Source organism: Capsella rubella, unplaced genomic scaffold (assembly GCF_000375325.1).
Source record: "Capsella rubella cultivar Monte Gargano unplaced genomic scaffold, Caprub1_0 scaffold_6, whole genome shotgun sequence".
In the NCBI taxonomy this organism is placed as follows: domain Eukaryota; kingdom Viridiplantae; phylum Streptophyta; class Magnoliopsida; order Brassicales; family Brassicaceae; genus Capsella; species Capsella rubella.
Genome location: NW_006238918.1, coordinates 9,234,444 through 9,246,440, shown reverse-complemented (window position 1 = coordinate 9,246,440; position 11,997 = coordinate 9,234,444). Strand labels below are relative to the sequence as shown.

Below are 11,997 nucleotides of genomic sequence, written 5' to 3'. Positions count from 1 at the left end.
TCAAAAAGTTGAGTATTTATTGATTTTCCAATTCTATCAAATTCTAGTGTTATTGGTTTAATGATTCTTTACATATTTAGTCATTAAAAACAACTTTCAAAATACTGCAATTATCATAAGGATTTGTAGAGTCTATCATATGAAGAATCTATTAAACTCTAAAAATCTGGGTAAACATTATTTTAGAATCAACAAATCTTTTTGAGAATCTTAAAATCTCTAAACTTTTAAAATCCACAAACTCTTTTAAAATCAATCTCCCAATAACCCCCCCTAAAGTCATTTGTCTTTCTTCTGTCAACATAAGTCACGTTTTTTTAACCTATCTTTCGAGAAAAGAAAAAGTAAAAAATAGTTAACCATCGAGTGTTAATCTATAAAGTATTAGCAATTTTCTAAAGAAATCAAATAATTTTTTTTTCTTTGTTAGGTTTTTTTTTTTTGGTTCATATCTTGATTTTTCTATATAGAGTGGTCCCATAAAAGGTATCAATTAATTCACCCCAAACAATTATAAAACAAAAGTGTTTCCACAAAATCGCCAATCACTTTTTTTTTTTTTCTCATTTTATAATAATTTCTCCATCTTCTTTCTTCATCTTCAACTTTAATTATAGAACCTTCACAAAAACTCTCTCTAGCAACATTAATCTCTCCCTGCAACAATCTATAGCTTCTTGGTTTCTTAATTCATTACTTTTCGCACAAAAAAAATGGGAAGACATTCTTGTTGTTTTAAGCAGAAGCTAAGAAAAGGCCTTTGGTCTCCTGAAGAAGATGAGAAACTTCTCAATTACATCACTAGACATGGTCATGGCTGTTGGAGTTCTGTTCCTAAACTCGCAGGTTTGGTCTCCACTCTTATATATCACTAATAACAGTTGCAACAAAAAAATGTATGTATCTACTTTTTACACGTATTGATGATGATCATGGATTTAGGTTTGCAAAGATGTGGAAAGAGTTGTAGACTAAGGTGGATAAATTATTTGAGACCAGATTTGAAGAGAGGAGCTTTCTCACAAGATGAAGAAAGCTTGATCATTGAGCTCCATGCTGCATTAGGCAACAGGTTAGTTTAAATTTGCTAAGGATATATTAGCTAGAATCATATAAAATTTATATTATATAGTTCTTGAAATATGAAATGCAGTTTCTTGAATATAAAAATGTAGTTCTTGAATGTGTTAGATGGTCTCAAATCGCGACTCGGTTACCGGGAAGAACAGACAACGAGATCAAGAACTTTTGGAACTCATGTCTAAAGAAGAAGCTGAGAAGAAAAGGCATTGATCCAACAACACATAAACCCTTAGTAACAACAAACGAGCTTCATCAAACTCTCAACGTCATAGATCAGAAGTTGACGTCATCGGAAGTAGTAAAGTCAACGGGTTCAATAAACAACAACACACATGATCACCAGTCCATGGTCGTCTCGAACCAGTCAGGTCCATGGTGGTTCCCTGCGGCTACAACTACTACTACTACGACTAATCAAAACGCTGCGTTTTGTTTTAGTTCAAGTAACACTACTCCAACGGTTTCAGACCAGATCGTATCTTTAATCTCTTCAATGTCCACGTCATCGTCTCCGACACCAATGACTTCAAACTTCAACCCTGCGGCTCCAAACAACTGGGAATTACAACAACTCAACTACTGTAACACTGTTCCATCTCAAACCAACAGTATCTACAGTGCCTTCTTTGGTAATAATCATTACACAGAAGCTAGCCAAATCATGAACACTAACAATAATAATAATAACAATCCAGTCTTGGATCATCATCAAGACATGAAGTCATGGGCATCAGAGATTCTTCATTACACAGAACAAAACCAAACCTCAGAAACATGTTTAGAAACAGAAGTGAAGCCAGACATTGCCAAATACTACTGGAGATCAGCATCATCATCTTCCTCACCAAACCAAGAAGCTGCAACGTTACTGCATGATGCTGACGTTGAGGTGTACGGTAAGAATCTACAAAAACTTAATAGCATGGTGTTTGATCAAAGCCTTTAGAGTTAATTAACATGTGTGTGTTCTAGAGAGTTTCGTTTTCTATATATTCAAAACATTCAGTTTTATTGATTGATGATCATGATCCATACATATTCTGCTGGTGTGTAAAGTATATAATATGGTTTTTGGTTTGTGTATATTTTTTTCTGTTTGTTACTAAGATGTAATTCTTTTTTTTTATTCTATCTCCATGCTTATGACTTTGACCTTAATAGAGTTTTCATATTATTATTATTATTTACATCTAGCTAGAGGAAAAGTTCTATCACTAAAGTAAAACATGTCTCGGTCGTGGTGGATGATGTTTTTTGTTTTAAGGAGAGGTTAATAGAGAGATCCTAAATTGGAGTGGAGACTTCTTAGGAAAAGTGATTCCGGACAAAGAGATGCATGCGTGAACACAATGAACCGAAAGACCCATAATTTTTTGTTATCTTATGAAGTGTGTGGGTCTCAAATACAATAATATTCTTTGTTTTTCTATAAACATTTTACAAAGTTCGGAAATTGGTTAAAATAAAATATTCTCTAACTAGCTAGAGTATACACTATGCATTTTGTAAATTAGGAATTAAGTATATATATTTTTGGGGCAAATACTAGGAATTGACTATGTAAATTATTAAGTTTAAATATTGAAGATCAACTCTTTTAACATTTATCACAATTTAATCATAAAATACACCAATCAATTTACTTGTTTGTCTTCGGAAACTGAGGTTAAGGAATGTTCTATCTTTTTTTCAACACAACTTTTAATTTTAACTGGTTGAGCTACCGACACGAAACCCTGGTTGAAAAATGTTTCAAAATCTTATATTATATATCATATATTCAAGTAATAGTTTTTATTTATTGGTCTTTATAGATACATTTTTTCAAACTCATCTAATTAGTTATTGACAAAACTATACTATAATTAAGTTCAAATTAATTTATAAGCTGAATGTTACTATTTTATGAAATAATATCTAAATTGATAATAGAGTATATTATAGATGAAATAAGTTTTAAAACCTCAATATATATATTTCTCTTCTTCTTCTTCTTTTTTGTTTTTTGGTTTTTTTTTAGTGCACAAATAGATGAATATACAAAAGGGACAATCAATCTTAGAATCGAAGTCCATCACTGTCTCCTTTCATACTCATTGTTTTTACTTCTCAGACATCGATCTCCCACAGTTTTGATAATGACAGGTGAAATTTGGAATATGTAACATTCAAACCGAGGAGTGAGCTAGCATATGAAAAGACCAATATATATATATGTTTGTGTTTTCAATTTTGGTGCATGAATGAAGACTAATTTTATGACAAAAAAGACTAATTTAGATGTTCTGATTACAAGAATTTTTAAACTAATTAATGCAACAAAAAATGAAATAATTATTTCTTTAATAATAACTGATTTTGAAGTGATTTTTTGGGCTTATAACTAGTTTTGATCATTCCTTAGTTTATCAAATACTAATGACATATTAGAAGTATGATCGACCTATCACTGTGTAGGAGTCTGATTAACATGCAAAAAAAGAAGAAGAAAAGATTAGTTATAGGTAAAACGATGTGAATTAAGGTGTATTGATCATCAATAATAATTAAGCAAATATTCAAGTGCGTGATATACTAAATTAGAGGGCTGTTTTACAAGCTACCTGAACTAATTAGGTTTCTCACCTCAAAACTAATTCACAAGAAAATTGAAAGAACATATAAAGAAAAGAGAAACGAGAGAGGGAGAGCAAATCTAAAACAAACAAAGGACAACACTATCACCGACCACTAGTGATGAAATATACTAGCTAGACTTGACCATTGCTTAACATTAGTTAGAGGAAATTTTTGTTAAGTTTTTTATTGTTTCACTTTCATTGATATTGATTTGAGTAAATAATTTACGTCACGTATCATTAGAGATTGATTAAAGAGTTGTAAAAGATCACTTAGTGATGATAGTGTTCAATGGTTTGCCAAAACAAGAAATAAGTACTCATGCGTGTAGAAGAAGGGACCCTTGATCTTGTTCTAAGGTGGTGAACGACGAAACTCGAAGGTGGTGGTGGTGTAGAGTCTTCTGACAAAATCCCAATATAATTCACACGAGGGGCAGCTTTTGAGTTGTTTTATTTTTCTCTTTGAGGTGGACCAAAACAAAATAAAGTTCTATTCTTGCAGAAGAAGGGGTCCCTTGTTGCTGACATCTATAGTGTTGATATAACTTGGAAAAGCCATGCAAGAGATAAGAAGATGAGCAAGCAAATTTTTCTTTCTTTTTCAAAATTATATAACTCAAAGTAGTCTCAAATGTTGTGAAAAGAGTACCTTATGTATATGCATTGGTCGTACAAATTTTGACATGATTTAGCCAATATATAATGATCATGCATGGACGTATTCGATATCTCATGAGTTACCGAGCCTGATGAAAATGATGTGAACTATATAGTTTTTTCGTATAAGCCAAAACCATACTATGTATAGTTAGAAGTATGGAAATTTTGTAGTAATTTTATGATGTTTTCTTGTAGTATATACATATACACGAAAATAATATACAAAAGTGAAAGACATTTAACTTGTGATTTTGGTTCTTTATATCAATCTTCTTCGATTTTTCTCTTTTATTTTCTCCATCGTTCATTAATACTATGTAACTAATCACTATATTTTCATATGTAAAACGTTAAATTTTGTGAATATTTTAACATTTTTACTACAAAAACAAAACAATTACGAGATGAGAAAGTAACTTATTGTGTCGGCTATCATTAGCTAGACAGACAACTTATATGGCACATCTCTCTTTGATCTCTTTATGATAAGGGTAATACCTATATTTTCGGTTCGACTCTATTAATCTTTAAATTTATGATATGGCTGTTATCTTTTAATTATAATCAATTCATTGATATGCTTTATTTTCAAATCAATTAAAGTTTGAAAATGATTAGAATGAATGGTGAAAAAAGCCATTGCATATAGTTAGACAATCTCAATGTATTAATTAGTGTTAAGAAAATATAGTTAAATCGATATATGTGAATATGCATGTGATCAATATTTTACATTCATTATCCTACGTACCAATCCCATATATTATAAGGGAGAAACCATAGTTTAAAACGTTTAGGGAAAATATCGCAGTTACTATCATGAAAATTTTATAATCGACTCTAACATATATCTTAATTTATAATCAAAAGAATATATGCTTTTACAATATACATAAGTACATAACGATTATACTCAAAATTATTTATGTTTTGTTTTGTCAACTTATAGTATTTTATATTATTTCTATTGTGAATAGAGACAAACCTATATAACAAAGCCAAAAAACTACACTATTAAAATAAAACATACATCCATTGTTTGATTGTTGAATGAGATTTTTATAAATACAATAGGATTCTCTAAGAATTTTCAAAAGCAAAACGTTTATGAGTTGATCATTTATATTTTTGAAGACTTATAAAAAAAAAACAGAAAAAGGCCTTTTTTAATCCTTACACCTCATAATTTGCATGTGAGCCAAAATAATTGAGGCCCTACATTAATCATAACATTCATTTCTATATTTCACAATCACATAATATATCAATATAGCTCCATTGTATTTTATTCGATATCATTGTTGTTTTAAAAAAAAATTCTCAACTTGTCTATAATTTTTTAAAAGCATGTAACACATATAAAAAATATTGTATGAATAGAGTTGGTTTTATATGAGAATTTTCAAAAGGATCGTTGTCGTTTAATATAGAGATAGCGATAACGTAAACAAGAAAAATAAGCTTAGTGATAAAGACAACGTTGATGGCGGTGTCAAAGACAATATTATAAAGTTGCATTATCAACCAGTCATGGGGACTTCATATTTAAAACTTGATGTTGTATTCATATTTCTCAAAGAATTTAAAAACAATGACCGTGGTATTCGTAATGAAACTTTATGATATATAAAAGTTTCTAGAAAATGTGTAATTGGTTAAGAACTTTACAGATTGAAACTTGTTGAAAGATTTCTAAGCATAACTATTATTTTCCTTAAGCATCATATACAAAAAAAGTATATGTAGTTCATATTAAATCGCTAAACAAAAAAAAAATTGTGTGTTTGTGTTTATCAGCCATGTTCATTTAAAAATCGTAACCGACTGCGATTATCATACTAAAATCGCGGAATGATTTTGTATTCGTGTGACTGATCGCTACGACTAAATTGCTATTTAAACTAATTTTTTCTACGATTAAAAAATTTAGTCGCAAGTCACTGACTGTCAAACAAACAACACGTCGTAAAACATGAATTTCACTTGTTCCTTTAAAATATCAATCATAAAAATGTAAACACAAATATTTGTATTTAAGACAATCGAAGAATGTAGTAAAAAAAAAAAATAAATAATCGAACAATGTATGAATCCATTGCAATTGCATGGTTATGAGTATTTACAAAAACCCTAGGGTACACTTAACTTTTTGCCTTCAAAAAAACAAAAACCATATTTATGAGATCATTTTAAAGACCGTCTTGGGCTTTCGTACCCTTGCCCATGCACTTGAGCCGGACATAGTTGCATTGGTACCTATTATTTAATGTAACTGAAACTAAAACTGATGGTCAGAACTTTATATACTAGCTAATAGTTTTTAAAACTACAACTAAAACCTTTGATTAGTATGCTTTGGGATCCCAAACTTGCCCAGAACGTTCAAACAAACAAATTAACCAAACCAAAAGTATCTAATAAGAATCAAACCGAGAAAAATAAAACCAAATCTGAACCGAGAAGAATCTAAGAAACCAAAATTCTAATATACTTGAACGATTTAATGCCCCGATCGCCATCTTTCCATTGGGTCTTTTGCTACGTCTGGGAAGGTTAAATACTTGTTTACGGACCTTACAAATCATCACATGATCTTTTTCTGTGTTGTGGCATTAGTCACACAGTTCCGACAATCACTTACCAGAAGGTCACCCGTCTTTTAACTGCTTCAGCATAAGCACGAAAAAATAAGTGCACTTTGGTGACATAGATGGCCAAATCAATTCTTTTAAACCTCTCCGCAACCTGGGTCTCACAAATGGATTCTTAAACTTTAGAACAAAACAGATATTTTTACCAAAAAAATATTATTAGCTATTCTTAAACTGAATAGCCGAATATATATATAAAAACAAAATTATCAAAACATAACCAAAAATACCCTAATGTACCGGAAAAGTCACTAAAATAATCGGATCCAAACCAAACCAAACCAAACCGAATTTTTTCGATACATGTATGACTTCTTAACCTTAGAACTGAAAAAAAAACCTGCAACTTAGTAAAACCGAAGTGGAACGCTTAGACCTAACGAACCAATGTCAATGTGGTCTCAAAATAAACTTGCATGTGTTGCTTTCCATATTCACTTTTACATTGACCCAAAAAATAGTCAGACTAGCTTTTAAAACCGTGTCGGACTTGGTCAGTTTGACATAAATTATTGTAAGTACGAAACTTATTGCAGAAAAAAAGAAAAACCTTTGCTTCATTTATATTTCAATCTCTTTAGGAAAAAAAAAACACACGTGTTTTCCAAAGAAGAATTGGTAAGTAAGAAATGTTACAATACTACAACAAGATCACTGATTGATACATTAAAGAAATAATGATGAAGATCATTCATCTGAAGACCAGATTGTGGCAGCTCCTATCACACGGGTATGGACAGTCTATTAGCTTCACTTCAGCTCTATCAAAATACCAATCTCCAACCGCTATCGCAACCGCCTAAATCGCAGTTTCGAAAGATCGAATCGGTTATTTCAAAACGCTACTAATTAATGCCTTAGATGGTTGTTAAAAACAGTTTGAGTCCAAATAAAGATGAAGTATTTGCAAACCTTTTTGTGGATAACAGGAGAATCATCTGCGAACCAAGTGTCTTGTCTTTCGGTTTGGCAATGAGAGAAGCAAGAATTGATAAACAAACCGTTCTTTTTCATTTTGGAGAATCCATTTACAGCTCTCAACATCTGATTTCTAAACCCTGTTTAAGAATTGACAGCATTATAAGATAAAGAGTGAGGTATGATCATCTTGAAAATGAGGACTCCACAAAAGTTTTGACCTTGCAAGAACCGGATTTGCGCTGGGGTGCATCTGCCATGGTTTAATCTACATTCATGCCAGTAACCACTAGGATCTGCACTTGGTGGAGCTATACTACTTTGAATCTATTAAAACACAAACCATAATGGTTACTATTACTAATCTCAATTGGCATAAAAACATGGATGGAGTTAGCAGAAGGAAACATACCTGCCAAATATCATAAGCTGCATTGACAATAAAAAGAGGAGTTTTCATCTGACTGATCAAGTTTTGAGGGAAGAAACACTGTCACAAAATCGAAAAGATAAAAGAGTTTACGGGTCAGCTTTCGCGCTAATGTTTTTTACAAGATACAACCGATTCGACTAGTGGAGAGGAATAGCTTACAGAGGTTGGATTTAGATGGTTAGTGCATAAGTGTGGCAAATTGTTCTTCACTCCCTGATTCATTACCATAACAACAAACTGTTAAAAGTATAATCTCTTTATAAACTATAAAGTTTATAATATGAAGATGGTCACACCTGCAACTGCACAACACCATTGTATAGGTTTCTTATCGTATGGCCACCGGAAACATCAGGCCTTTAATCAAAGAAAAAACAAGTGATTCAGTAATTTTTGAGAAGAAACAAAAGTAAAGACTCATATGAATGAACTAACTTACGTGTCCAAGAACAATCCTGCATCACTTAAGCATTTAACTTTGGTGTTTCTTGAAAACAAGTTTCTGAATTCGTCACAGCGTAAAATAACCGCTAGACCGCCTGCAGAGCATCCGGATAAAAGTGCCTGAAAACAGTAGTAAACAAATCTTAAAAGAACTGTTTCCATCAATGTACATAGAGAAGACCCTAAAGTGAAGATACCTGTTTAGCATAACGCATTCCCTTGGCTTTCAAATCTTCCATTGCAGCTCTCCATATCTTCTCTCCTCTAAACTGAAGCCGTGCAGCCTGAAAAAAGTTACATGTTAAAGAAAATGAAAAGAACACAACATCTCAAACTGAAATATATGATCTCAAACCTTGTTCTGACTATCACCGCTGAAGGAACCACCATCGCAGTAACGAAGCTTGACTCTATTCCAGTTGAAAAAGTCTGCAAAACAATGAGCTATAAGTATTGTTTCTTGAAGAATCAAGATTTACACTAAATACAATGCCTAAAGTCAAAAAGAACCTGGATTCTCTTGAGCTTTATTGCTAAGTATTCCTGTAAACTGTATCTGTTTCTCCATATAATTAGAAGATCCACGACGAGACTTCTTTCGGTATACACAATTCCTAATGTTGTCACACCATCCTCCTCCCTTTGTAACAAAACAAGACTTACTAAAACTGGCAGCTTCTATTTATTGAACCAAGAGAAAACAAAATTAACACAAAACTTGTTTGGCTAAGTACCTCTAATTGAATGAGCCAGCTATTAGCTCCGGATCCATGTCCACGATGTAAGTGATATCCAGGCAATGTACCATCCAAACAAACTGTAATTAAGACATTACATGTCTTTAGATTCAAACACTGTTCTGTTTTCACATATTTTTCCATTGATGTGTTATATTATAGTCACATTTCAGATGCACATTACACCTCACATTCCCAAATCAGAAATTAGCTTACTATTAAAATGCAACTATCTAAGACACATGAGTGATACTAAAACAAGATAAAACAACAAGCAAAAAGCAAAATAAAGTTTACAAGTAAAAATCAGAGAAAGACAGTACCAGCTCCTTTGGAACCAGCTCCACTGATAAGTGTGAGACCAACCATCAAAGGGTTAGAATTGGAACTAAATTTGGAGAAACCAAACTCTAAATCTTCAATGCGATCTAACTCAGTGACATTGAACTCAAAATACCCATTTGCCTCATTACCAAGAACAAGTCCTGCAACTACAAAACCTAACAAGAAAAGCTTCCTCATTGCTCTTTCTTTAAACTCTTTCTTTAGAGCTATGAATAGAGAAATAATGGTTAAAAAGTAGAATAAAAAAGGAAAAGGATATAAAACAAATGCAGAAACTTGTAATGTGTTAGTGAAAGAATCGATCTTTGTACTCAGCTTTTAATGAGAAAGGAGAAGAAGAAGAAGGAGACAGAGCAGAGAAGTGCAGTGAAGAAGGAAAAGACTGTTTTAAAAAAGAGCTTTCATGGCTGGATTCACGTTTGGAATCTCATTACCTCGATCTTCTTAATTTTAATTATACTAATTATTTATAGTTATTGTAATAATTATATAGTTAATTTAATTCTCTATTAAGACAAGAAGAGACCATCTTTTAGTTTATGATGTTTTGGTTCATACTTGAAACACACATCAACATACAAAAGAGGTAACCATAGAAAAATAGATACAAATTATGATAGCAATATTATCTAAATTACGCATTAGAAAGTATTATTTATTCAATTAATCATTTTATTTTTTGTGTGATAATTGTCTATACTTGTTTTTTTTTTTTGGACAAAATCTATACTTGTTTTTTTTCTTATTTGTTTATACTTGTTTTTTTTTCTAAATTATGCATTAGAAAGTATTATTTATTCAATTAATCATTTTATTTTTTTTGTGATAATTGTCTATACTTGTTTTTTTTTTTTTGGACAAAATCTATACTTGTCTATACTTGTTTTTTTTTCTTATTTCCCCACACCAACCAAAACCAAATATATATAATGATGTTGAATAAGCACAATAAAATCATGAGCGATAATTACGGAAGTTGGTAATCATGTGTAATTGCCAAGTTACCCATTTGGATTTTAAAAACATTCTTTCAAGATATTTCAACACATACACTATCATAGTTTTTGATTGAGTCTTAAGTAACCAAAGATATCATGTAATAGCTCAATTGGTAAAGATTTCTAGCAAAAGTTTAGAGGTCGCCGGTTCGAATAGCGCTTGGAACGAAACCATATAACATGCTTTGGTTCGGGCCTGAGAGGATGTATGGGCTTTGGCCCAGAACCTCTTTGATTATTAAAAAAAAAAAAAAAAAAAAAAAGATATACACAAGCACTATTTAGTCACGGAGTGATCAAAATAAATTCTAAAAATAGCTAAATATAACATTAGATCAATAGAAAAATGAACTAATTGACAAATATGTAAGTTTAAACTTATTATGTAAAAAAATTAAATTTCATAGGTTTAGAGACTAATTATAAAATTTATTTGGAACAAAAAATTGTTTTTTTTGTTGTTGTAAAAGTTAAAGTAATAAGCCGTCGTCTATATTATTTAATAATATCCATCTGAACGCTATTAGTCATCTAAATTATTCGAAACCGTCTAAATTATTGCATAGCTAAAATTTGCGACGTTCAATCATCGTCTAAATATCGCCTAGAATTGTGTATGCTGCGTTTTAGAACACTGATTTTAACATATTTTTTTGTTTGTCATCAAACACTGATTAACATATATGTTTTCTCATTTCCTAATCCAAAAATAGTTTTAGTCTAATATATAAGTCCAACAACTAGGATATACCCCGTGGTATACCACGGGTCCATAACTTGATATATTTGTTTGGTTGATCATTTTCGTAGTTGGTATATATAGTCTAGTTTTATAAGTGTGTATTTTATTTTAATTTTATATAATTTTTTGAATTTATATTATAAGTAGATTCATAGATATATATGGTCAACCCGCGATATACCGCGAGACAATTTTGTTGTAAATAAAATTTTTTATTTTAACTTAACCCGTAAAAGATTTTAAATATAGACAATCCGTAATAAAAAATATAATCATATTTATGTATACTCAAACCCGTTCAATCATATTTACGTACAATTTTATTATATTTTTAGAGTTCAAATATTAATAATACTTTAAAATTT

The 11,997-nt window shown here is 31.0% G+C and overlaps 2 protein-coding genes across 3 annotated transcripts; one reads left to right on the top strand and one right to left on the bottom strand.

The window, feature by feature from the left end:
* Window positions 1-621: 621 nt before the first annotated feature.
* LOC17882909 (transcription factor MYB86) lies at window positions 622-2,227 on the top strand. Of its 2 annotated transcripts, XM_023780952.1 has the most exons (4): window positions 622-846; window positions 943-1,072; window positions 1,192-1,712; window positions 1,779-2,227. In XM_023780952.1, exons 1-4 carry the CDS (start codon window positions 714-716, stop codon window positions 2,027-2,029), a joined length of 1,035 nt encoding a protein of 344 aa, XP_023636720.1. In that variant the 5' UTR covers window positions 622-713; the 3' UTR covers window positions 2,030-2,227. The 2 variants fall into 2 exon arrangements, with proteins under 2 accessions (XP_023636720.1, XP_006287991.1); XM_006287929.2 differs by having other exon boundaries at window positions 1,192-2,227.
* A 5,329-nt stretch (window positions 2,228-7,556) lies between these two features.
* LOC17881441 (pectin acetylesterase 10) lies at window positions 7,557-10,310 on the bottom strand. The gene is made up of 12 exons (XM_023781199.1): window positions 9,871-10,310; window positions 9,545-9,627; window positions 9,321-9,450; window positions 9,166-9,239; window positions 9,008-9,094; window positions 8,806-8,930; window positions 8,663-8,723; window positions 8,526-8,579; window positions 8,346-8,423; window positions 8,155-8,260; window positions 7,928-8,073; window positions 7,557-7,814 (listed from the first exon to the last, which is right to left on the bottom strand). Exons 1-12 carry the CDS (start codon window positions 10,067-10,069, stop codon window positions 7,707-7,709), a joined length of 1,251 nt encoding a protein of 416 aa, XP_023636967.1. The 5' UTR covers window positions 10,070-10,310; the 3' UTR covers window positions 7,557-7,706.
* Between the last annotated feature and the right edge of the window lie 1,687 nt (window positions 10,311-11,997).